This window comes from Myotis daubentonii, chromosome 8, assembly GCF_963259705.1.
Source record: "Myotis daubentonii chromosome 8, mMyoDau2.1, whole genome shotgun sequence".
Lineage (NCBI taxonomy): Eukaryota > Metazoa > Chordata > Mammalia > Chiroptera > Vespertilionidae > Myotis > Myotis daubentonii.
In genome coordinates, this window is record NC_081847.1 from 35,623,932 (window position 1) to 35,651,514 (window position 27,583).

General features: G+C 44.7%; 1 protein-coding gene across 1 annotated transcript; it reads right to left on the bottom strand.

Moving 5' to 3' along the window:
- Positions 1-235: 235 nt before the first annotated feature.
- On the bottom strand, positions 236-27,431 carry LOC132239521 (cystatin-B-like). Its single transcript, XM_059705890.1, has 2 exons — positions 27,291-27,431; positions 236-874 (listed from the first exon to the last, which is right to left on the bottom strand). Exon 2 carries the CDS (start codon positions 820-822, stop codon positions 511-513), a length of 312 nt encoding a protein of 103 aa, XP_059561873.1. The 5' UTR covers positions 823-874; positions 27,291-27,431; the 3' UTR covers positions 236-510.
- Between the last annotated feature and the right edge of the window lie 152 nt (positions 27,432-27,583).

Here is a 27,583-nt window from a genome sequence, read left to right on the forward strand (position 1 = left end):
AATAATGTCTATTTCACAGGGATGTGTCAGGATTAAATCTCTGTGAAGACGTGTTGAAAACTGTAAATTCCAGACTGAGAGAAGGCAGGGGTGTGGGTGGGTGAGTGTGGAGAGATTAACCAGGGAACGTATTTGCATATATGCATAGTCCATGGACACAGACAGTAGTGTGGTGAAGGCCTGGGAAGGTGGGGGGTGGATGGGGGTCAATGGGGGGAAAAGGACACATCTATAATACTTTTAACAATAAAGATAATTTTATTCTTTTTTTGCAAAAACTTTAAAATGTATCTATTTAGAGATCACCTCAGCCCTCTTGGAAAGCAATTTAGTTAAGATCACTGATTGGGAGGAAAATCACGCTTTTAAAGGCAGAAGCAGAGACACCAGATTGGTGCAGAGCAGCCCCTCCATTGAAAGTGGCACAGCATAGAGACGTTCATTTATGACCCCAGCACTCGAACACGTGACAGAGAACCACGTGGCAAAGGTTCAGTTCAAAATCCAGAACTAGAAATAGGCCAGCTTGTCCTGCTTGGTCTTGTTGGTCTGATAATTGTGCAAGGCCAAGGCCTTGTTTTCATGTGGGAGACTTTCAAACACTCGAATGTGCACGAAGTCATCATCTTCAACTTGAACCTTGATGAAGTAGTTAATCCCCGCGACCACCTGGCTCTTATACTCCATGGCCTTGAAAGTGGGGTACTTCTTGTTTTCCTTCTCCTCCAGCTGGGACTTCACCTTGTCGGCAATGGCCTGGATCTCGGCCGTGGCGGGCCGGGTTTCGGAGGGCCCGCCAATCAGCCTCCGGGTAGCGCTCATGCAGCGGGCAGGGAGCAGCAGGCACGGAAGAGCAGTGGCACAGAACAATGGCCTGCGAGTGAGATTCAGGATAAATTTTTAAAAAAGAAAACTATAAATCCCTATAGAATCAATATCACTTCCATTTATTGAATGCTCACTACTGGCCAGGCCTAAGTCAATATTTTTCATGTGTAATCTCATCTTTACAGTAGCCTCACAGAGTATCTCTGAATACCCGCAACATACAAAAGGAAAAATCTGGACTGAGAAGCTCTAATTGGCCCAGGTCACACATTTGTGAGTGGGAGCAAAGCTGGGATTCAAACTCATGCCTCTCTGACACCAGTACCTGGAGACTGACCCACTCTGCTTGACAGTTGCCAAATATAAAGTGAAGCGTAATGGTTATCAGAAAAATCTCACCACATCTGCACACCTACCCGGGTTGCGGGCTTGATCCCAGGTGGGGGGCATGAGGGAGGTGGCTGATCGATGATTCTCTGTCATCATTGATGTTTCTATCTCTCTCTCCCTCTCCCTTCCTCTCTGAAATCAATAAAAATATATTTTAAAAATAAAATGAACCCAGGGTCTGGCATACACATGATATTTAACAAGTATATGGAAGAGAGAGAGAAGGATGGAAGCATGTAGGAAGGAAATATGGCATTACTTATGCATTGATATTTTAAAAGTATGATGGTGCTTAAAGATTGTAGAGCAGCCTAAGAAATATGGGGGTGAGCACTTGTGATAAATGAGAATTACAATCTACTTGGTTTTTGGAACTTTGGAAGGGAGGAGGGATCAGGCAGGAGACAAGGGACCAGGAGGAGGTTAGCTTTCTTTCCCAGGACCAAAGCCTGCAGCCAGATCCTTAAAAGTCCCCCCACGTACTGCCCTGCTTAAAAAAGACTTAATGAGCCAAACTTGGTGAGAAAGAGCCCTAATACAGAGTTTCTGCCCTAGGGGACTATTTTCTGTGGTTATAATGTGAAGAGAAGAATGAGAGGCGTGATGTGTGCAGAATAAAAGGAGGCTAGCAGAGAAGAAGGATGTAGAGTCAAAGAAAACAGTGATATGAGTGTGTGTATGTGTATATGTGTATGTGCAAGATCACATGATACGGGCAGTGCCAATCAGCTGTGTCCCTCTCAGCCCACCCATAGGAACACTGTAGCTAGAGAAATGCTCTTCTTCTCCCTCCACTCTGATCAGCTGATGCCTCTCCTCTGTGGCTCAGAAATTGTCCTCCCAGACACACACACACACACACACATATACACACACACACACACACACACACACACACAGGCCTGGCTTCCCACCAACCTCAGGGCAGGGCTTCCAGAGGAAACCAGTTCACTACAAAGGGACAAGAGTGGGGAAAGGAGCCCTGACCGGTTTGGCTCAGTGGATAGAGCGTCGGCCTGCGGACTGAAGGGTCCCAGGTTTGATTCCGGTCAAGGGCATGTACCTTGGTTGCCGGCACATCCCCAGTGGGGGGTGTGCAGGAGACAGCTGTTTCTCTCTCATTGATGTTTCTAACTCTCTATCCCTCTCCCTTCCTCTCTGTAAAAAATCAATAAAATATATATTTGAAAAAAAAAAAAAAAAAGAGTGGGGAAAGGAAAAGGAAGGAGGGAGGGGACCTTTCCAGTTCACCCGTTTCAAATTCCCCACTGAAGGCCCTGCAGGCTCAAGCCTTTGGGCCAGGAGGCCAGGAGAGGACTCTGGTCAGACAGAGAGGTCTCTATGCACAAGCTCCAAGGAAGGGAGCAGAGATTCTTTACACTCCTGGCCTCCTAGACCCTAAGATGGCAGCAATAATGAAAGTTAACAGGACTAACTGCTTGGATCATCTCAATTAACCTTCGAGATAGTCCTAGGGCCCAGCTGGTGTGGCTCAGTGATTGAATGTCCACCTACAAATCAGGAGATCAGGGCACATGCCCAGGTTGTGGGCTCAATCCCTAATTGGGGCGGGGAGAGGGGGGGCGCAGGAGGCAGCCGATCAATGATTCTCTCTCATCATTGATGTTTCTATTTCTTTCTCTCCCTCTCTGAAATCAATAAAAAAAAAATTTTTTTTTTTTTTAAAAACTCCTCGGAAGTAGGTCCTAGTATTATCTCCACTAAGCAGATGAGGAAACTGGGACTCAGACACATGATGTAATAAGCCCAAGCAATCTGGCACAAGAGATCACTGTGACACCATACTGTACCCCAGGCGAGGTTTGGATCTTAGTGGAGGCTGGGAGGCTTCCAAAGTCTAAGACTCCATGGTGTCCTGTGGGATGGAAACTAAACCAGGTGCTTCCCAAATATGTCACCTTTTAACCTTCACTGCAGCCTTGTAAGGCAGGCACTAAAATCTACATTTTGCATATGAGAAAACCAAGGTTAGAGAGAAAAAGCGACTTGTCCAAGGTCATACAGGCAATAAATGACAGAACCCGAATATGAAACAAGATTATTTCTGATTTCTTAGCTTTAGCCCCTTCTACTGGGCTACTCAAGATCCTAGTTAAAATAAGACTCTCAGACTGTCAGAGAATTCAAGTTGTACGCTTGTGAAATTTAGAGTAAAGCAATGCTAGTACCATAAAATATTGGTGTTTAAGAGGGGACCCACCAAATGTCACCAAGTCTAATTCCCTTACCCCAAGCAAGAAGGCCCTTTATAGCATCTCCAAGAGCTTTCCCTCTAGCCTGAGCTTGGATGCCTCCAGTGACAAGGAGCTCACCTCTCCACAAGGCGGCCCATTTCAATTAAGAAGCTACTCCCCACCACCCAGGCCAAGGCAGGGAGAGGGAACTCATACTTCTTGATTTTGCTGTCCCAGTGCTGTCTCCTTAAAAGGCCTGTTCAAATCAAGGTTGAGAGAAATTTTAATAATTCTCCCATAACTATGCTATTTATTTCCTTCACAGGACTCATAACACTTTGTACTTCATGCTTCATATATTTACTTATCACCCATCTCCCCACTATATCTCAATAAAACTGTGTATTTATATAGTTCTAGTTTTACTACAATTAAAGAAAGGCTTAACATTTTCAGAACCAAAGATTCCACTGTCATACTTGACTCATGTTCCCAAATATGATAGAAACCTAAAATGGATGATATAATCACTCTTGTCCAGTCATGACTGAGATTTACATGTAGCAAGCCTTAACAAATTTATAATCTCTTTTATTTACATCTTATAAGTTGTATGATTTAGATGTTGCAGAAATACTTGTGAATCAAAATAAATTTTGCACTCAAGCTGGGTGACTCAGTTGGTTAGAGTGTTGTCCCATGCACCAAAAGGTTGCGTGTTTGATTCCCTGTCAGGACACATACCTAGGTTGCAGGTTCGATCCCCAGTCAGGACACATGTAGGCGGAAACCAATCAATGATCAATGTTTCTCTCACATTGATCTCTCTCCCTCCCTCCTTTCTTACTTCCCTCCCTCCCTCCCTCCTTCCCTCCCTCCCTCCCTCTAAAATCAATAAACATATCATCAGGTGCGGATTTTAAAAAAATACATTTTGCCATATCCCTTTCATGCTTAGCAGCTCAGTAATGTATGTTTTTAGATTTTACCCACCACTTTTAGATTTTTTGGGTTTTTTTGTTGTTTGCTTTTTTACCAAGAGAGTTGTTCAGATTAGCTAATCCTCTAAACCAGGGGTTCTCAACATGTGGGTCTCAACCCCTTTAGCGGTCGAACGACCCTTTCACAGGGGTCGCCTACGACCATCCTGCATATCAGATATTTACATTACGATTCATCACAGTAGCAACATTACAGTTATGAAGTAGCAACGAAAATAATTTTATGGCTGGGTCACAACATGAGGAACTGTATTTAAAGGGCCAGAAAGTTGAGAACCGCTGCAAACTGTTAACTGAGCACTCACCCCAACCTGCAGCCTGGGCCTGGGCCCTAACTGGGAATCAAACAAGCAACCCCTCAATGCACAGGATGACGCTCAACCAACTAAGCCACACTGGCCAGTGCTGATTTATATTTTTAAAAGATCCTTATGGCCACTAAACAAAATGTGGACAATGTGAGGGGGAATGGATTGATTGGAAGCAAAGAGATCATTTAGGGAAGTATTCAGATTATATATTACTGTGCAAAATACAACCCCACTTAGAGGCTTAAAACAATGACAGTCAATTATATTTCTCACTGTTTGCCTTGGGGCAGGGCTCAGTGGGGACAGACCATCTCTGTTCCACATAATGTCAGATGGAGTGGTTTCTAGTCCTCTCCGTGTGCTGCTGGGCTTGCCCACAGCATGGTGGTTGGGTTGCAAGCTCTAGTGTTCAAGAAAGCAAGGTGAAAGGACATAGTGTTTTTATGATCTAAGCTGAGAAGTCATATCAACATCATTTCTGTTATACTCTATTGGTTAAGACAATCACAAAGGTCTTCCCAGATTCAAGAGGAGGGGAATTTGACTCCACCTCTTGATGGAAGAATGGCAAGATTCCAGAAGAGCACATGGCATGGGAACTATTGTTGCTGCCTTCTTTGGAAAGTCCAATCTGTACAGAGACTGCTGAAGTTGAGTATGGCAGATGGTGGTGACCTGGACTAGGGAGGTGGCTGAAGAGAAGATGGAGAGGAGTAAATATAATTAAGAGGTAATGAGGAGGTTAAGACTTGAGGATGGCTTGTGTGAAGAAGATTAGGGAGAGTCAACAACAGACGACTTTCAAAGTGTGTGACAGTCTAAGACAGCCGTGGGCAAACTACGGTCCGCGGGCCGGATCCGGCCAGTTTGAAATGAATAAAACTATTGAAAAAAAAGACCGTACCCTTTTATGTAATGATGTTTACTTTGAATTTATATTAGTTCACACAAACACTCCATCCATGCTTTGGTTCCGGCCCTCCGGTCCAGTTTAAGAACCCATTGTGGCCCTCGAGTCAAAAAGTTTGCCCACCCCTGGTCTAAGATAACTTAGGAAGAGAATGTAGAAAAAGTAAATAAACCAAGGGTTTGAGTCCTGAGTTAGAAATCAAGAAGAAGAGGAGTAGATGATCATCTCAGGAAGCAGGACATTTACTGTTGGGTGTTTGTTTTTTTGTGGGTGGGAGGATGTAATTAAGAGAGGGTTTTTCTCTTAAACCAGACAATAATCCTAAACCCTCTAATTCTGGACCCAGGACAAGAAAATAAAGTTTGGGGAGTGGGGGTGGGGGTAATGGTGATGGTTTGAGCTGGGCTTTGAGGATGCTCATGTGAGGATCTAGAGCAGTGGTTTTCAACCTTGGCTGCACATTAGAATCACCTGGGAATCTTTTTAAAATCCTGATTTCTGGGCCTCATCCTCCGGAAATTCTGTTTCTTTGTTATGGGGTGAGGCCACAACATTAGTAACAAAGAAACAGACTTTCTGAAGGATGAGGCCCAGAAATCAGGATTTTAAAAAGATTCCCAGGTGATTCTAATGTGCAGCCAAGGGTGAGAACCACTGATCTAGAGGCTTTTCAGAGAATGGAAGTATAGGGAACAGGAGCCAGGGCAATGGGTTTGGTTTTTTCCCTAAAGATAATGAGGAGCCAGGAAGGTGTTAAACTTAGCAGAAGGAGACTCATAGTCATGGTCTAAGAGTTTTTATCCCAATCCAGCATTTGATGAGGGAGGAACCAGAGGCCCTAGAGAGTTTCACTACCCCTGTACCCCTAGCCCACCATTAGTCACTTGAAAAAGACATTTGTCAATGAGCTGGAAATAGCCTGACACTGGAGCCATATAGATTCAGCATCCTAGCACCACATCTGATAAATGACAGCAGAGGGCAGCAGAGAGTCAGGGCTGCAGGGTCCTAGGTAACTGGCCATCAAGCCTCTACAGAAGAAAGATGGAAGTCTAGAATGGTGTGGGAAGTGGGGATCCTTAAACTTCCCACTTCTGAAGCACTTTCTTGCCTTCCTTATATGAGGAAGTGGGATTATTATCATGCTTACCATTATTATACCAGCTACCATTTACTGAGACCATCCCATCTCAGCACCTGCACCCCTCAGTCACAGACCCAGCCAATGGAAAGAGAACCACTTTGGGGGTCAGGCAGACTTGGCCTCAAACCCTGGCTCTTCCACTGACTCAAGTAACTCACTTCCCCGCTAAGTCTCACTTGCCACATATATGAAAGGGGGGATAATAAAACAAAAGCCTGGAGGGCTCTGAAAGAATGTTTTTTAAAAATATATTTTATTGATTTTTTACAAAGAGGAAGGGAGAAGGATAGAGAGTTAGAAACATCGATGAGAGAGAAACATCGATCAGCTGCCTCCTGCACACCTCCTAACTGGGGATGTGCCCACAACCAAGGTACATGTCCTTGACCGGAATCAAACCTGGGACCCTTCAGTCCTCAGGCCGACGCTCTATCCACTGAGCCAAATTGGTTAGGGCCTGAAAGAATTTTTTAAATTATATTTATTGGGGTAGTTCGGCCAGTGTGGCTCAGTGTTTGAGCATTGATCTATGAACCAGAAGTTCACAGGTCAATTCCCAGTCAGGGCATATGCCCAGGTTGCGGACTCAATCCATGGTGGTGGGGGAGGGGGTGTGTGCAGGAGGCAGCCTATCAATGATTCTCTCATCATTGATGTTTCCATCTCTCTCTCCCTCTCCCTTCCTCTCTGAAATCAATAAGAATACATTTTAAATTCTGTATTGTGGTAACATTGGTTAATAACATTATATAAATTTCAGGTGTACAACTTTATACTATGACCTGAGAAAATTAAAGGGCCCCAACTCCCAACATACACACACAGACCCAGAGTTGGGAGTTCTACACACTGCCCCAACCCCCCAACCTTAACTGATTCCAGGAGGAGTCACATGCTGTGGAGGGAGCACGCCTGGGCCCAGAGCTCACCCACCCTCATGTTGCATTCAGAACAACCCTTTATTCCTTTCTTCCCACAGATGTTTCACTCACACTCCCCTCTGCTCTGCAATCCCCTCAAAATCATTCACGAGTAATTTTTCCAAATCACAGTAATTATCTCATTACTTTGATATTAATAGATTTCATTTGCCATCAAGGAGACAACTGAAAAGTTCCCAGGCCCTATGTGTGGGGAGGGACTCCTGGAGTCAGCTCTGCGTGAAAGCTGGCCTGGCAGCAACCCTGCGGTTCATTCACCCCAGCTCACTTCCCTACTACCCACCTTCCCTCACTCATGCTCTTGCCCATGTCAGAGACAAGCCTGACTCCTGAGAAATGGTAGAAATCAAATTGCCCAGTCTCCAGAGGCCTAGAGTCACACAGCAAAATAGAGGCAGCACCTAGAAGGGGACCTAGGGTTGCTGGTCACCCAGGGACTTCCCCTCAGCTACACTTCAAGACAGATCTGACTTGGAGACACTACAAAGCTTAGCTAGAGGAGGAACGTCACAGATGACAGGTGTTAGGGGCATCCAGGGCCCACCCCAAAAAACTCCTTGGCAGACCTTCCCCAAGCTCCTCCCCTTCCCTTCCAATAACAACTAATATTTATTGAGAATGGTCCATAACCTTTTGGGGGGATAACTTACTTAATCCTCATAGCATCGTTGTTATTGAACCTATTTTACAGGTAATTTTTTAAATTTAGTGATTGATTTCAGAGAAAGAAAAAGGAGTGAGAGAAATTTCAATTTATGCATTCATTGGTTGCTTCTTGTATGTGCCTTGACCGGAATTGAACACACAACCTTGGCAAATAAAGATGATCCTCTAATCAACTGAACTACCTGGCCAGGGCAGGACTCTTTTTTATGATAAAGATTTACTAGTAATTAGCCCCATGTTAAATGAGGAATGAGAGTTTATGTAATCTGCCCAAAGACTTACCCTCTCAGTATCAGATATGGAATGAATTCATGTGGACCTGACTCCCAAGCCTATTCTCCTAACCATGAGACTCTTCTGCAAGCACCCTCCTCTTTAGGCCTCAGTTTCCCTATCTGTAGTAATCACAGGGACCATTCATGGATGAAAGCTCACTGCTTGCCAGACACCAGTTTGCCCCAATCCCTCGTGGCCCATTGCACTTGATCTTATTAATGAATTAGAGGCCTGGTGCATTCATGCATGGGGTTGGGGGGGGAGGTGCCCAGCGTGAACCCTCTCGCAATCCAAGACCGCTGGCTCCTAACCGCTCATCTGCCTGCCTGATCGCTCCTAACCCCTCTGCCTGCCTGCCTAATCCCCCCTAACCACTCACCTGTCTGCCTGATAGCCCCTAACCGCTTCTGCCTCAGCCCCGTTACCATGGTTTCATCTGGAAGGACATCTGGAATGACGTCCTGAAGGTTGCTTGTCTGCTGCCTAATTGCCCCTAACCACTCTGCCTGCCTGCCTGATCGCCCCTAACTGCCTCTGCCTCAGCCCTGCTGCCACAGCTTCATCCAGAAAGACGTCCAGAATGATGTCTGGAAGGTCGTTCGGCTGTCCAGTCTAATTAGCATATTATGCTTTTATTATTATAGATTTGAATCTGTGACCCATTATAACAATGAAGTAACATGCCTTAGTCATACCCACTCTCAAGTGGATAAGTGGGTTTCCAAGTCCAAGGCTACCCAAGAATATTGCCTAGGATGGGGGAAGGGACAGTCTCAGCAGAAAGGCTGCCCAGGGCAAGGCAGACCAAGGCTGACTGATTGGGCAATCAGAGACTAGACTAGCCAAGCTGGTCAGCATGGGGAAGCAGAATAGAGGATCCTTTGTCAGGCCAGAAACTGCAAGGCTGCCCCATCCCCACCATCTGGCTCCAGCTACAGCCCAGTGATGCATGATGGGGAAATGGAGGGGGGGGGTGCGCTGGAGGCTGCCCACCTGCTCTGCCTCCTGGGATAAGCCAACCCAAGACCTCCCAGGCCCATCTGGCCAACACATCCCCAAGCCCTGACCATCCCTGGGGACTCCTTTCGACAGGCTGAAATTGGCTGGGAGTGTGGCCAGCCTGTCGGGGTCGCAGGTCACTGTTAATCTGCCAGAACAAGGGAGGACAGGCGGGTGGGCAGGCAGCCGGTGTGGGCAACACCCTGGCAGTTCCTGCTGTCTGATCTGGTGGCCCTGGAGGGAAATCTTTCTCTTCTGGAAGTCAGGGAAGTGGGCTAGAAATACAGAACTCGAGGAAAATTGCAGATGCTCACATCTTGCTACCTAGCAATTTCACTTCTATATGGGGACTTTAGAGAAAAGCTCAGGCACACGCTCAAGGTGTCATTGCAGCCCTGTGTGAGATAGTGAAACACTGGCAATAACATGACACCAGTAGAGGACTAAATAAATGTAAGAACCTAGACCATCTTTCTTTTTTTGTTAATAAATATATTTTTATTAATTTTAGAGAGGAAGGAAGAAGCAGCAAGAGATAGAAACATCAATGATGACAGAGAATCATTGATAGGCTGTCTCCTGCACACTCCCCACTGGGAATTGAGCCTGCAACCTAAGCATGTGCCCTGACTGGGAATTGAACCGTGACCTCCTGGTTCATAGGTGGACACTGAACCACTGAGCCAAAACGGCTAGGGCTAGACCATCTTTCTTAATGATACTCAACTATTGGGTCTGAGAACTGAAGCCCCATGTCAATATGACTTGATTGTTTGTTCCAGGAAATTCTTACCTTAGAACAGTGGTTCTCAACCTTGGCTGCACATTAGAATCACCTGGGAATCTTTTTAAAATCCTGGTTTCTGGGCCTCATCCTCTGGAAATTCTGTTTCTTTGTTACTAATGTTGTGGCCCCACCCTATAACAAAGAAACAGAATTTCTGGAGGATGAGGCCCAGAAATCAGGATTTTAAAAAGATTCCCAGGTGATTCTAATGTGCAGCCAAGGTTGAAAACCACTGCCTTAGAAGGTAGGACTGTAAACCAATAAATAACTTCACTATTTGCCTCAGGAAATTCTTGTAAACCAATTTGTTTAGGCAAATACTTTGCTCACCTTGGCAAACACCTTTCTTGCAGTCATTGCTATTATTAATAACTAGAGGCCAGATGCACGAAATTCGTACAAGAGTAGGCTTTCCTTCCCCCGCCAGCACTGGCTTTCCTCCGGCACCAGGACCCAGGCTTCCCTCTGGCTGCCGGCAGGCACCCAGGACCGAGCTTCCCTCGCAGCTCCGGCTTCATCTGTAAGGAAGTCTGGTCTAATTAGCATATTATGCTTTTATTATTAATAATAATAATATTGGAAACAGCAAAGAATAATAAATGTCGGGGTGGGGAGAAGAGTCAGGACAATACCATATTATAGCTAAGACTCAGAAGGGGAAGAGGTAGAACTGAGGCCTAGACACAGTCACTCCAGAGTCCTCTGATTCCATGCAGCAGAGAGAGGACTATGCAGGTTCCAGACCTGACTGGAAGAAAATCTGGAATTGGGACTGGCTCAGCCCAGGTGTGCCTTTGAGCATTATATTTTCACCACACGGTCTGCTGTTGAAACTCTGGTGTTAGCACTCAAAGGTAGAGAAATGGACCCTCAAAGGTTGTCTAACCAATTGAATGGCTGGGTGAAGGGCAGGTACCAACTCCCAACCTCTCCATCCTCCTTCAAGAGTATCCTTGTACATGCTCCTCGTTCCCTCCTCCTGGGCATTCTTCCTCCCTTACCTGGTTAACTCCCACTGAACACTGAGAATTTAGCTCCCCAGCTGCTTTCACAGGGAAGGTTCCTAATTAATTAGAATTTCATGGCTTCAGAGTTCTTTTAGTTAGAATTCACAACCAGAGAATTCTATTGATTAGAATTTTATGGCACCAGGGAACTATTGATTAACATTACATGGCCCCAGAATTCTATTACTTAGAATTTTATAAATTGAGAATGCTATTGATTCTAATTTCATGGCATCTTAGTGTTCCAGCAATGCATGCCTCCCCCAGATAGCCACATAGGATACTCAGCTCTCAGCTCAAACTGCGACCCAGAAAGAAAGGAAGAGAGGGAGGGAGGGAGGGAGGGAGGGAGGAAGAGAGAGAAAGAAAGAAAGGAAGAAAGAAAGAAAGGAAGAAAGAAAGAAAGAAAGAAAGAAAGAAAGAAAGAAAGAAAGAAAGAAAGAAAGAAAGACTGTCACCTTCTCACGCTCACCTCACTATTTCAAATTGTCTGTCTGCCACCTGCTCCTGCTTTATTTCACTCCATGGTGGTTATCGCCACTTCATATCAAATACATTACTTACTGCTTCCTACACTAGAATGTAAGAAGCTCCACCAGGGCAGGGATTTTTATCAGCCTTGTTCACTGCTGTATCCCCAGGGCTGGAACAGTGCTTGTCACACAGCAGATACTCAATAAATATTTATAAATGAATAAACTGTTGCAATTATTACATAAAAGTACCATATAATCATTTTTATACTTTTTCTAATAATTTTTATTTGTTTGTTTATAATATATTTTACTAGTGCTTTAATTTAATTTTTAAAAATTTAACCTGACTGATGTGGCTCAGTGGTTGAGCATTGAGCTATGAACCAGGAGGTCACAGTTTGATTCCTGGTCAAGGCACAGGTTATAGGGTCAATTGATCCCCGTTTGGGGGTGTGAGGGAAGCAGCTGATCAATGATTCTCTATCTTCACTGATGGGTTCTATCTCTCTCTCCCTCTCCCTTCTTCTCTGAAGTCAAATAAAAAAAATATTTTTTAAAATTTGATTTTAGAAAGAGAGGAAGTGGGGGGGGGGAGAAGGAGAGAGAGAGAGAGGGAGAGAGAAACATTGGTCGGTTGCCTCTCGCATGCACCCTGACTAGGGATCAAACCCACAACCTGAGTATGTGCCCTGACTGGGACTCAAACCCACCACCTTTGGTATATGGAACAATGCTCCAACCAACTGAGACACACCAGCCAGGGCTCTAATCATTTTTTAAAAATAGTGACTGTCGCCCTGGCTGGGTTGCTAGATTGGTTGGAGCTTTGTTCTGTACAACAAAAACATTTTAGATTTGATTCCTGGTCAGGACACATACCTAGATTGTGGGTTCAGTCCTCTGTCAGGGCTCTACTGGAGGCAACCAATAGATGTTTCTCTCTCCTCTCTCTCTCTCTCTCTCTCTCTCTCTCTCTCTCATCAATAAACATATCCTCAGGTGAGGATTTAAAAAATTAAAAAATAAAATAGTGACTGTCAACTTATCTATATACCTTTTCTAGCATGCTGAAAAAGGGATTGTCTCTCCCCTCTCTCTCAATGCTCCTCTCTCCCTGAAACAGAGAGATCTCACCTGAGTCAAGATCTAGGCTCCTAGGAGAGGGAAAGGAATTACAATGAAGGGGATTGGGGAAAGGTGAGTCTCAAAGATCTAGAACCTACTACTTTTTCAGACTTCCAAATGTTACCATCACTTATAGCAGCGGTTCTCAACCTGTGGGTCGCAACCCCTTTGGGGGTCGAACGACCCTTTCACAGGGGTCGCCGAAGTCCATCGGAAAACACATATATAATTACATATTGTTTTGTGATTAATCACTATGCTTTAATTATGTCCAATTTGTAACAATGAAAATATATCCTGCATATCAGATATTTATATTACGATTCATAACAGTAGCAAAATTACAGTTATGAAGTAGCAACAAAAATAATTTTATGGTTGGGGGGTCACCACAACATGAGGAACTATATTAAAGGGTCGAGGCATTGGGAAGGTTGAGAACCACTGACCTATAGGAAGCTCTCTCTAATGGCCAGATTAACTTGGTTCTCCTGTCAAATGCTCTTTAACTTCCAAGATCCCTGTTCACAGCTTTCTCTACCTTTTGTATTTAGAGATTTGCTGGATGATTGTTTGATATCTGCAGATAAGGACCCTATCTGCTTTATCCCTCATGCCTCAACCAGTGTCTGGCACACAGTAAGTGCTCCAGAACAATTTGTGGAATGAATGCATGAATACCATATCATAGTCCTGCTGACAGGATGGATCAGGACCTGCTAAGGGAAAGAGCTGCCAAGGGTCAGGGAATGCTAGAGGGAGGAAAACCCTCAGGGGACTGTGAGTGTGGGTCCCCAGCCTCCCCTCGGGAGCCATCTCCAGGGTTAAGAGGTAGGGTAGGTAGGGATGGGCAACTTTTTCTATAAATGGACAGATAGTAAAACATAGTCTGCCTGCTGTTGGAGCAATCAACTTTAGACAATATTTAAATAAGCATGGCTGTGTCTCAAAAAACAACAACCGTTACTTAAGGATGTTAAAGCTTAAATTTAATGTTTCACACGTCACAAACAACATTCTTACTTTGATTTTTCCAACAGTTAAAACGTGTAAACACCTCATAAATTTCCAAAATCACAAAATAAGGCTTTATTAAGTAGAAAGTAAGGGTGGGAAACTGAGGTGAAGAAGTCTGCTCTCTGGTCTGTAAAGTTGGCCAAGTCACTTGACCATTCTGAGTCTTGGGCTCCTCCAGTGGAAAAGAAGATAATAAAAAACTTTAGTTCCTAAGGTAGTCGAGACTCTAGTCTAGAGCATTAACTAAGATAAAGCCTTTAGCTCCAGCCAAGCCAGCTCAGCATGAGACTCTAGATTACTATTGTTGATAATGATTATTATTATTACCAGGGGAACTTTGGGAGGAGCAAATGGAAGGATGCAGGCAAAAACCCCAGCTCCAAATCTTGCACACCAAGAAGACCTCCAGAAACCTCCCTAACCTCCCCTGTCTCCCACCCTAACTCACTCCAGAGAGACCTCCCCAGCATTCTCCACCAGCCCCACAGGCCTCGGCCAAGACCAGAGACATGCCCATGGCAGCTGGCCAAGGTGGGAGGAGAGGGCCCAGTGTGGAGGGAAGAGCGTTCTGACCAGGCCCCCTACGCATTGTCTAAGCCTGCCAGACCATCAGCCCGCTAGCCAGCTGATGTCCTCAGTTGTCGACACCAGCTGGCTGGCCCCACCCCCACCCAACAACCTTTCCTCCCAGGTCCCTCCCTGTCACTCAGCCTCCGCCCCCACCCACCCACAGCCTAGAAAGACTCCAGGTCGACCAGAGGGTCTGAGCTTTTGTCCCCTAAATATAGGATGATTTGCATTCCTTTAGCAATTTGCACACTTCATTCATTTGTAGAGAGCTAGATGCTGCAAAGCCTGCAGGGACCTTTGGGTTTATTTTATTTGAGTGGCGTTTTAGAATGTGATCTTGGGCGTTCCCTTTCAGCCTTCAGCACTTCCTTATTCTGGAACTTTGGCTAAGTGACTTTACCACTCTGATCCTGTTTCCTCATCTGTAATAATACCTTTCCTCTAGAGTGGTTGTGAGAAATAAATAAGAGAATGCATGCAATGTACCTGGTACAAAGTATGAGCTTAACAGATGATAGCTGCTATTAAACATATTATCAGCATCCTAATGTCCTCCACAGCCAAGAATTAAAACCTATGATGTCCAACAAGATAGCCACTAGGTGTATGTGGCTACTTAAATTCAAATTGAATTGAATTGAATTAAATTAAATTAAATTAAATAGAACTTTAGTCCTTCAGTAGCACCAGCCACATTTTAAGTGCTCAATAGCCACATGTTCTGGTGGCTGTCCTACTGAGCAGCACAAATATAGAACAACTTCAATTATCCAATAAAGTTGTATCAGACTATGCTGATTCACACTCTGTATTCCCTTGAGCTTTTCTTCCTTTCCTTCCCATCTGCAGTCTTTTTCCCCACCCCCATCAAGGTAATGACCTTGGTGAGTGGGTGTTCTTTTGTTCTCTGCACCTGGGCAGGAGGTAGAGAACAGGTGTGGAGCTGTGCCCTGGAGGACCTAGGGGGTGGGCGCAATTGTCTGTGTTGTAAAGCAAACAGCTGCACCCAACTCCCTGCCACCAGCAGGAGCCTCCTTGGGTCCGGATGTGGATGAGGGCCCTGTCCTCACCACCTCCCAGAGGCAGTTTAAGGTCACGCAACACGTCTGGGCCTGGATGAGCAGTTTCCAGCACAGCTGACACCTGGGGAAGGTGTACCAGATGGGAGGCCCAGTGTGGAGCGGAGGGGAGGATTAGCAACCTCTCAGTGCCAAGGCTTAGCTGCACCAGAGGCTGAAAGGAGTAAATGGGTCACACAGACTATTTCAAATTATATACACCAACCTTACTGCTGGAGTTTTAACCACCACAGCAAGAATTGTAAAACATTCCCATGTGATGGTCTATTACAGGGACATTCAACCAGTGTACCACAAGATTTTTAAAACATGCAATACTTGACTATTTAGTCAGGGATACTGATCCCTTTTCCCTTAGACTGTCAAATTAAAAAATGACAACAGCCAACACAACAATAGCAGCCCTGTGTGAACGATCAAAATTTTTTTGTCAGATCGGAAAAAAATATATTTTTTGGTTTTGCTGCAGAATTTAGTACATAATTAGTTTATGTGCGCCATGAAGTGGAAAAGGTTGACAATTGCTGGCCTATTGGCATCTCTAAACCTGAAGTCTTGATGTTGCTCCCAGGATGTGTCTGTTAATCCCACAGTTGTTCCCATCTAAAGGATGGCTGCCCCATCCTTCCAGCTGTCACCCCCAAAATGAGAATGTTGGTACACTTGAAGTTGTCTGATAGGCTCTTTACATTATCTTCATGTTTTTTGGATTCTTTTTGTTCTTCTGATTGGGAGATTTTTGCTTCCTCATATTCCAAATCACTGATTTAATTCTCAGAATCCTCTATTCTATGTTGAAACTCTGTAAATTATTCTTTATTTCAGTTAGTGTGTGCTTAATTTCTGACTGGTCCTATTTCATGTCCTTGTCATCCTCACCAAGATCTATGAAAGTCTCACTAAGTCCCTTGAAAGTCTTATGAAGATCCTTGAGAAACCTTATAACCATGGTTTAAAACAGGGGTGGGCAAACTTTTTGACTCGAGGGCCACAATGGGTTCTTAAACTGGACCGGAGGGCCGGAACAAAAGCATGGATGGAGTGTTTGTGTGAACTAATATAAATTCAAAGTAAACATCATTACATAAAAGGGTACGGTCTTTTTTTTCAATAGTTTTATTCATTTCAAATGGGCCGGATCCGGCCCGTGGGCCGTAGTTTGCCCACGGCTGGTTTAAACTCTGTATCTAGTAGTTCGTTTGCTTCCATTTCTTTCATTTGTGACATGTTTCTTTGTCTCCACATTTTGGCTGCTTCCCTATGTTTGTTTCTATGTATTAAGTAGAGCTGCTATGTCTCCTGGAATTGGTAGAGTGGCCTTGTGTAGTAGGTGTCCTGTAGGGCCCAGTGGCTCAGCCTCCCCAGTCACCTGAGCTGGGCACTCTAGGTGCACCCCTGTATGGGCTGTGTGTACAGTCTTGTAATCGAGCCTTGATTGCTGTTGGTGTCACTGGAAGGATTTGATCTCCAAGGCAATGGCTGTGAGGACCAGCTGTGACTACAGTGGGAGAGCTGCTGTGCAGGAAAAACTCCTATGGAGGACTTGCTTCAGTGGGCATTGGTGCTCACTGAGTCTGCCCCTTGAGTGTGTCACTTGTGGATGTGTAGAACATTGATCTGGTATGGTCTGAAGCTGTCCACTGAGTGCACTGGTTCTAGGGGCTCCAGGGTGGTGCAAAGTCAGCTACTGCCTGGGAGCCACCTGGCAGGTGCTACAGAGAGATCTGCAGATGGCTGCTATTTCTATTAGGCTTGGAAATACCCAGGCCAGGCCCAGTTCTGAAGCAAGGCAGGCTGGTGCTAGTACTGGGCCTTGGGCCTTTTATTGATAGGTTTGGGGCACACTGACACCAGCTGCAACTTGTTTGAGAGATTTTAGTAAAGTCTGAAGCCTGATCCAGGACAGACCATTCATATGGAAAAGCTGCTGCAACAGCTTGGGTGGGGCTGCAAATTGGATGGGGCGGGTCTCAGGAAATCATGAGGGCTGAACAAACAGTATGAACCAGGCAGATGGAGACTCAGATATGGCTCCTGCCAATCAGCTCTTCAACAGGGAGGTCCCAGCACAGGAACAATGACCCCTGTGAGCACTCCTGTCTGGGAGAAAGCTGCCCCTGAGTTCCTGCCCTGATGCCAGACAATCCAGTTCCTCCCTGTATGTGTCTAGGTCTCCCAAAGCTGTCCAGCACTGGAGCTCAGAGGGATGGAGTCCAATTGCTGCCCTTTAAAAGTGACATGTGGGTCTCCAGCAGTCTCTGTGTCACTCAGCCACAAACCCCACTGCTTTTTACAGCCTGCAGTTATGGGGACTTCTCTTCCCAGTTCTGGTACCCTGGGCTGGGGGGCTGGGGGGCTGGGGGGCTGGTGTGGAGCTTGGCCCTCGAAGAGATGATCACCCTCCCAATTAAAGAAACAGTACAGTCCTAGCTGATTTGGCTCAGTGGATAGAGTGTCAGCCTGCAGACTGAAGGGTCCCAGGTTCAACTCTGGTCAAGGGCACATGCCTGGGTTGTGGGCTTGATCCCAAGTAGGGGGCATGCAGGAGGCAGCTGATCAATGATTCTTCATCATCATTGATGTTTCTATCTCTCTCTCCCTCTCCCTCTCCCTTCCTCTCTGAATCAATAAAAATATACATTAAGTATATATATATATATATATATTAAAAACAGTACAGGTGGGTGTTAGACCAGCCCATTCCACCACACCTACCAGTCTCAATGTGCTTTCCTCTTACTCCTCTAGTTGTAGGACTTCGATTCAGCTTTCAGGAGGTTCTGAATGATGGTTGTTCTGTATTTTAGTTATTTTGATGTGGTTGTGAGAGGCGGCGCCTACCAACATTTACATATGCTGCCATCTGGGTTTTCTCTGAAATTAAAACTTTTTTTTTTAAATATATTTTATTGATTTTTTATAGAGAGGAAGGGAGAGAGATAGAGAGTCAGAAACATCGATGAGAGAGAAACATCGATCAGCTGCCTCCTGCACATCTCCTACTGGGGATATGCCCGCAACCCAGGTACATGCCCTTGACCGGAATCGAACCTGGGACCTTTCAGTCCGCAGGCCGACGCTCTATCCACTGAGCCAAACCGGTTTCGGCTGAAATTAAAACTTTTTAAACTAAAAAGCAGTTTATGGTGGGTAGTCATGTCTCAGGCCAGTGTCATCCCTGACAAAGGTCAATCTTTACTTTTCTTTTAAAAATATTTTTCTTGATTTTAGAGAGGAAGGAAGAGGGCGAGAAAGATAAAAACATCAATGACAAGAGAGAATCACTGGTTGGCTGCCTCCCCCATGCTCCCTACTGGGGACTGAGCCCACAACCTGGGTATGTGCCCTCGACTGGAATCAAACCTGGGACCCTTCAGTCTGCAGGCCAGCACACTATCCACTGACCCAACCCAGCCAGGGCATGGTCAATCTTTACTTTAACTGAGCCTGTCTATTGTCTCTTTTTTTAAAATATATATTTTATTAATTTTTCACAGAGAGGAAGGGAGAGGGACAGAGAGCTCGAAACATGGATGAGAGAGAAACATTGATCAGCTGCCTCCCGCACACCCCCCACTGGGGATGTGCCCGCAACCAAGGTACATGCCCTTGACCGGAATCGAACCCGGGACCCCTCAGTCCGCAGGCCGACGCTCTATCCACTGAGCCAAACAGGTCAGGGCCTATTGTCTTTTTGCATTCACAATAACAAATCGTTGGAATGCCAAAGTAATTTTCCTTTTTCTGACCCCTCCAAGCACAGGCTCGTTGGACACCACAATTCCCCTCATTGTTATTGAGTTAATTGTTGACTATTAACTATCCTGCCCCCACCTAAGTAAAAGAAGTATATGTCTATCATTTTACTTTTTCTTTAATCCCAGAGGTTTCCCTGCTTTGCTTTCTCCCGCCTCCCTAATCTATTACCAATGGATTTCATGTAACCCACTTACATCTCCTCTTTTGATTGTAATGTATAAAACAAGGTGAGTTACTGCCATTTTCCAGAGCATTATCTCAATCCGTTGAGATATGTTTCCCTGAATTTGTGGACAGTTTGGCTCAAATAAACTCACAAACATTCTTTACGTTTTGAATGTTTCTTACATTGACAAAATACATCTCAAATTCAACCCCTTCTTATCATTTCACTGCCTGCCACCACCCTGGTCTAAGCCACCACTGTCTCCCTCCAGGATTAGTGGCAGCTTCCCACCTTTGCCTCCTCCAGTGTACTTTTTTAACATTAATTTTTATTGATTGATTTGAGAGAGAGAGAGAAACATCGATTTGTTGTTCCACTTATTTATGCATTCATTGGTTGCTTCTCTATGTGCCTGAGTAGAGATCAAATCTGAAATCTTGGCATTTTGGGAAGACTCTCTAACCAACTGAACTACCTGGCCAGGGCTGTGTTGAATTGTTTAAAGTGGGGGCCAGAAGGGAAAACAAATCAGACCCCTGTAGGGCACACTTGAGACCTTTTGCATTCTCTTACCTCAGGCTGTGACATACCTTCCAGGATCTCCAAATGGCAGCCTGGAGCCCAACTATCCTACCGAAATCACTTTCTTTCCCTGCAGCCTGAACTTGCTGAAAGGGGTGTGACTGACAGTCTAAAAAGCTCTGAGGGTGGGGCAAGGAAAGAAGAGGTAAAAGGGGCCCTGGCTGGATTGCTCAGTTGGTTAGAATATCATCTGGATATTCTAAGGTCGTGGGTTAGATCCCTAGGCAGGACACAGACAAGAAACAACCAATGAATGTATAAATAAGTGGAACAACAAATTGATGTTTTTCTCTCTTTCTCCAAAATCAAATAATTTTTTTAAAAAAAAGAATAGGTAAGAGGGAGGAGGAGGTCTGAAAGATAGGCAGGGGTCATGTAATTAATATAGGACTTTATAGGTCCTCATTGGCAATTTAGATCTTATTTGTATTTTTTACTGATGTTAGAGAGAGGAAGGAAGAGAGAGGAAGAGAGAAACATAGATTTGGTTGCCTCCTGCATGAGCCCCAACCATGGGTCAAACTGGAAACCTGGCTATGTGCCCTGACTGGGAATCTTGGGAGTATGCTCCAATCCACTGAGCCAGGCCTGCAGGGGCAATTTGGATCTTATTTTAAGTTCACTGAGGAGTCTTGGAGGTGTTTGTTATTTTTCTTTGTTTATTTTATTACATTTTATTAAGGAAAAAATATATAGAAAACAAATCCCAAATGTGAATTTTTTTAAGCTCAACACCCCCTCACCCCTTATGATGGTCCAGCACCCAGATCAAGAATCAGAACTTCACGAGCTTCCAGAAGCCCTCTTGGAGTGCCAACCTACTCAACAGCCTTCCCCCAACCCAAGGGTCACCACTATCCTGACTTCTAACAGTGTAAATTAGTTTTACTTATTCTTAGAACTTTACATATAAACTAGAGGTCTGGTGCATGAAAATCGTGCACTGAGGGGGGGTTTACTCAGCCCGGCCTGCACCCTCTCACAGTCTGGGAGCCCTCAGGGAATGTCTGACTAACAGCTTAGGCCTGTTCCCCGCCAGCAGTCAGACATCCTTAGTGCTGCTGCGGAGGCGGGAGAGGCTCCTGCTACCACTGCTGCACTTGCCAGCCTTGAGCCCTGCTCAGGGCTTCTGGCTGATGGGCGCTCCCCCTGTGGGAGTGCACTGACCACCAGGAGGCAGCTCCTGCATTGAGCATCTGCCCCCTGGTGGTCAGTGCACATCATAGTGACCAGTCATTCCTCCATTCGGTTGATTTGCATATTAGCCTTTCATTATATAGGATGGAGTTTGTATATACTCTTTTGTGTTGGCATCTTTCACTCAATATGTGAGTTTTATCTCTATTGTCTCTATAGTTTATTCATTTTCATTGCTATGTAGTATTCCATTGTGTGAGTATATCACAATTTGTCCTGTTGACAGACATTTCCGAACTTTCTGGTTTGGGCTTTTGTAAATAATGCTCTTTGGAATGAACTCAAAGAGTCTGGAGGCTTTGGTTAGAAATAAATGATAAAGATTTGTTCAAGGGTCTTAGAGTTTACAAACTGGGAAAACAGCTAGGCATATACTCAGAAGTGCTCAAAAAAGAAAGAAAAGTTAAGAGTTCTTATAGTAAAAGTACATGCTAAAGAAATATCAGTCTTGCATTCTTAGCCCTAAGGTTGGTCCAGGATGGTTATCAGTAAAATGTCAGGCAGTCTGGAAGATGGATGCCAGGTGGTTTGGATAATAGATGTCAGGTGGATGTCTGTTGGCCTGGATGCGTGAGTCCTTCAGGGGGTAATCAGAAGGCTATCTGGAGGTCTGGTATATATCCAGATGTATATCCAGGAATTGATGCATAACTGGGAAGTTCAAAAGTTTAAGTTCCCAGGCTAGTTAGGACAAGAATAGTCTTTCCTCATGCCTCAACCTTCAGATGTTAATAATTTTAGCAGCTTGGTTAAAGTGACTCCATTTAATATATCCTCTATCTTCACTCATTCTTAGCTCCTATAAACAATTGTATATATGTGTTTTCATGCTCACATGGTAGCATTTCTCTCCAGTATCTATCTAGAAGTGGAAATGCTGGGTCATAGAACAGGCATGTGTTTAGCTTTACTAGGTACTGTTTTCCTAAGTGGTTGTACCATTTATACTCCCACCATCAGAGTATGCGAATTCATGAGGATTTTAGGCAAAAAGTGGTACAATCTGAATCCTGGTCCACCATCGGAAATATCAAATGTTTGTTGAAATATCAAATGAATACACAAGCACAAGCTGAAAAGGGAGACAGTTCTGACTGAGGCTGGCTGAACTCTCCTGAGTGGCACTTTCTCATCAGACCCATCCTGGGCCCAAAGACCAGACATAAACAAGAAAATGTCCCTGATGCTAAGAAACAAACAGCCTATATGGAGGACTTAAAATTGTGCTCCAGGCTGGTGTGGCTCAGTGGCTGAGCATTGACCTAAGAACCAGGAGGTCACAGTTCGATTCCCAGACAGAGCACATGCCTGGGTCACAGCTCTATCCCCAGTAGGGGACGTGGAGGCAGGTGATCAATGATTCTCTCTCATCATTGATGTTTCTATCTCTCTCTCCCTCTCCCTTCCTCTCTAAAATCAATAAAAATAGTAACAAAATGTCTAAAGGAAGACAAAAAAATATATAAAGCGGCAACAAAAACCTCACCCTGAAGAGTGGAAGTCACTATGAGTAAGACATGGATTCTAGTGGTATTTATCAGTGAAGTCGCTGAGATGATGTGGCACTTCTGAGTCTCATGACTTTACTTAATCATCAGGGAACAATATTGGCCATTAACAATGTGCCATATTTTCACCTACAAATCTGGAAATGTAAAATATTTTTAATACTCATTGTTAAGGGTGTTGGGAGATGAGCATGCTCAACCAATACTGGTAGAAATATGATTTGCTGAAACTGAAAATGTTGTTATAATTGACCCAATAATACTGTAGTAGGCAGTTAGGCATGAGCAGAGTAGGAACCATAAGCCAGGTAAGGAAGGTCACCAGGGAGGAAAGCCCTGTGTGCCTAGCAACAGACTACTATAGGAAGAGACCTCCTCTCCAGGATGACCTTTCCTCCCCATCATATTGCTGGTTATGCAGTTTAGACCCCATGACCTTTCATATCCCTAGTCATGTGGTAGACCCTGTTAGAGTTGGAACAAGGAGACTGGAGTATAACCTTGTATGACTCCCTTGTACAACTACTCCCTTACATTAAGCCCTAGAGATAACATCTGGGCCTCAGTTGTGTTTCAGCTCCAGGCTCAGAAAAACAGCAAGGCCAGGTGGGGTGACATCATGGCTGGCATCAGGACCAACTTCAATGACTAATGACCCCCCTGCCCTGGCGTGGACCAAGACCCTGAAAGGACACACCTGAAAAGCTGATGAATAGTCTATTGAGATCCTCCCCTGAGACCTCTAGATAAAACCGCTTAAGAGGAAGGACCCATCACTGGAGCTCCATCTCTGTCTGTCTCTGGAGCATGCCCATGCCTTTCCCCTCGCCTTCCCCCAGGCACATTCATTCTCTGTTTTTCTTTTTCCTAAGCTCCAAGGGCCCTTCTTTTGCCTCTGTAATTTGTTTCCTGAGCCCATTTCTCTTATGATGCACTTCATGTACCTCTGTGTCTTTCTAAATAAACTTGGTCTTACAGTTTGAGTCTTAGCTCTGAATTCTTTCTTAGCCAGAACTCAAGTGCTGAGGTTGCTGGACTGAGGTCCAGTTGCTGGTAACATTCTGGTACTGTTTTGCCCCTAACAATACTATTTTGAAAGCCTACTGAGCCCAGCTAGCGTGGCTTAGTGGTTGAGCGTTGACTTATGAACTAGGAGATCACGGTTTGATTCCCAGTCAGGGCACATGCCTGGGTTGTGGGCTTGATCCTCAGTGTGGGGTGTGCAGGAGGCAACCAATCAATGATTCTCTCTCATCATTGATGTTTCTATCGCTCTCTCCCTCTCCTTTCCTCTCTGAAATCAATAAAAATATATTTAAAAATAAATAAGGTATATAAAGTATTATTTTTTAAAAAGCCTTTTGAAAGAATCAGAAAAGAAGAAAGTGTGATGCACAGTGATGTTCAATAAGACATAATTTATAATAGAAAAAAAGAAAAAGCAAAAAGCAGCCCTAATGGCTATTCATATCAGATTCTACCAAAAATAGAATGTCATGTGGCCATCTATCAAGTAATATTTATGAATAATTTTTAGTGACACAACAAAAATGCTGACATCTATAATAGTGAAAAAAGAAGCAAGGCAGGATGCAGAAATGTATTATCAGTATGATCTCAGTTATATAAATACCCATTAATAAAAAATAGTTGAGCCCTGGCATGGTGGCTCTGTTGGTTGGAGCATTGTCCTATACACCAAAAAAGGTTATGGGTTTGATTCCTGGTCAGGGATCATACCTAGGTTGCAGGTTCAATCCCTGGTCAGAATGCATACAGAAAGCAACCAATCAATGTTTCTCTCAGGGGATGTTTCTCTTGCTTGCTTTCTCTTTCTCTAAAAATCAATAAACATATCCTCAGGTAAGGGTTAAAGAATGGTTGAAAAAAAGTAGCTGAGGGGGACTCTTTCCCCCTCCTCATGTGGGAGTCTGTATTTGTTCTTCAATAAATTTTCACCTTTGCTATAAAAAAAAAAGTAGCTGAGAAGGATATTTAGTAAAACGGTGAAAGCAATTTATTTATTTATTCATTTAGATTTTTAAATCGATTGTTAGAGAGAGAGGACGGTAGAGGGAGAGAAACATCAATGTGTGAGCATAATATAAATCCAATCGGCTGCCTCCTGCATGTCCCCTGTGGAGGATCAAGCCGGAAATGGGAAATTGAACAGGTAACGCCCAGGTGCCCAGGACGATGCCCAACCAACTGAGCCACACTGGCCAGGGCAGCAATTTATTTTTTAGTGTCAAGAATTAAGAGTGGTTTTCATTTTCTTCTTAATCTTGTTGTGTAGTAACAAATTCCTCACCATTAGTATGCTCACATTCCTTTCATAATCATAAACAATAATGAATTTTAACAATAGAACCTGCGGTCAAGAAAGTCAACATGTTTATCTCTCCCTTTAAGCTCCTGTGCTCTTCAGCCTCCTAGGGAGAAAGGGCCTTGCTTATTGGGAAAGTCCCACCCATGCCAAATACTGTACTTCTCTGGTGCACAGAAAGGCTTCCTAAAATGCCATCAGCATTACAGGCCCCTATTCACTCAATAAAGACCATACACCTTTAAATTAGCTTTCCCTCACTGACACTCAACTGGCTGGGCCTTGTGTTTATCATTCATTAGCAGAAGGGGCATGGCCAGGGCAGATGGCAGGCAGCATGCACTTCTCCCTGCCACCCATCTTTATCCTCTTTGTTATTGAAGAAAAACAATTACTTGGTTTGGACAAGAAACAGCCAGGGCTCTGAGCAATTTCCTTAGGTCTATAGAGACTATAATTCCTTTACAAGGCTGTGAAAAGAATGTCAGAATTCAATTCTGTCACTTGAGACTAAACTTCTGACACAGGCAAACTTTATGGTAAGTCTCTGAGTCTCAGTATGATCATTATCAGTATGATCTCAGTGTCTTTAGCTGGAAAATGGAACAGTTGCAAAACTGAAGTCAAATTGAGTTTGCAAGGCACCCAGCCCTGTCTCTGACTCTATTTTTTGTTGTTAATCCTCACCGAAGTATATTTTTCCATTGATTTTTTTTAGAGAGAGTGGAAGGGAGGGGGGGGGGGGTGGGAGAGAGAGAGAGAGAGAGAGAGAGAGAGAGAGAGAGAGAGAAACATGGATGTGAGAGAGACACATTGATTAGCTGCCTCCTGCATGCACCTGGATCAGGGCAGGAATGCAGCCTGCAGCCAAGGTACATACCCTTAACTGGAATCAAACCTGGGTCCCTTCAGGCCGAGGGCCAACACTCTATCCACTGAGCCAAACCATCTAGGCCCTAGGGCACCTTGTCTCTTACGTTTTTTTTTAATATATATTTTTACTGATTTCAGAGAGGGAGGGAGGGAGAGAGAGAGAGAGAGAGAGAGAGAGAAACATCAATGTAAGAGAGAATCGTTGATCAGCTGCCTCCTGTATGCCCCATACTGGGGATTGAGCCCACAACCTGGGTATGTGCCCTTGACCTGAATTGAACCTGGAATCCTTCAGTCTGCAGGCCAATGCTCTATTCACTGAGCCAAACTGGCCAGGGCCTGTCTCTTACTCTTTAATGTTAGTGTCTCAGGGTAGGCCTTAGGTAACCAAAGAATACTGGCAGTGAATGGAGGGATGGGGGAAGTTTTGGACAACGGGAAGATTGGACATTTCTTGCTATTACTACTACCATCTCTCTCTCTCTCTCTCTCTCTCTCTCTCTCTCTCTCTCTCTCTCCCTCTCTCTCTTTTATTGACTTCAAAGAGGGAGGGAGAGGAAGAAAGAGGAAGAAACATCAATGATGAGAGAGAATCACTGAATCATTGATGGGCTGCCTCCTGCACATTCCCCACTGGGGATTGAGCCTGCAACCCGGCATGTGCCCTGACTGGGAATCAAACTATGACCTCCTGGTTCATAGGTCGATGCTCAACCTCTGAACCATGCCGGCTGGGTTGCTGCACATAGTTTATCCCTTTATTTTGCTTGTAAAAGAACTCTGTCATTGTACATAGAGGAGTTTGGCATTTTTAACCTTTTGTTTTAATTTTAGTCCCTGTTTTTGAGTCCTTAGGAGGCAGAATAGTTCAGAGTAGCTCAAAGTACTAGGTCTGAAGTCAGGAGTTTCTAGGTTCCAGTCCCATATCTGCTTTTTGCTAACAGTAGCCGTGGGCAAGCTGACTGATGGGAAAGCCCTTCCCATTTGTGCAGAAAATGAAAAATAATACCGCTCTCCTTTATTGTGAGCATTAGCCTGATGGAATGTATAAAAACAGGACCTGAACAATGATAATAACGAAAACTAAACGATATTAATATAATGACGATGACATTTTGCACTTTTGGAACACGGTAGGCCAAAAAGAAGTGACTTACCCAATCACAGGCTCAAAGGCGACCAGGCCTTAACGTGGAGAACCCAGGTGAGGCGCCGTCTCCTTCCTCCCTAAGCTCCGCCCCTAGGACTCCGCCCCGGTCCCGGGCCTCGGCCGACGCTCGGGCCTCTGCGGGAAGCTTGGTACCTAGAGTGAGCCTAGCGTGTGACCAGCGCGAGTGACGCAGGAGGGAAGGGTTTGAGAAGCAGGATGCTCCGGGATAGGGCGGTAGGTTCGCGCGGAAGGGGCGGGGCAAGTCAGGGGGCGGGGTTTAATGGATGCTGATCTTTGGGC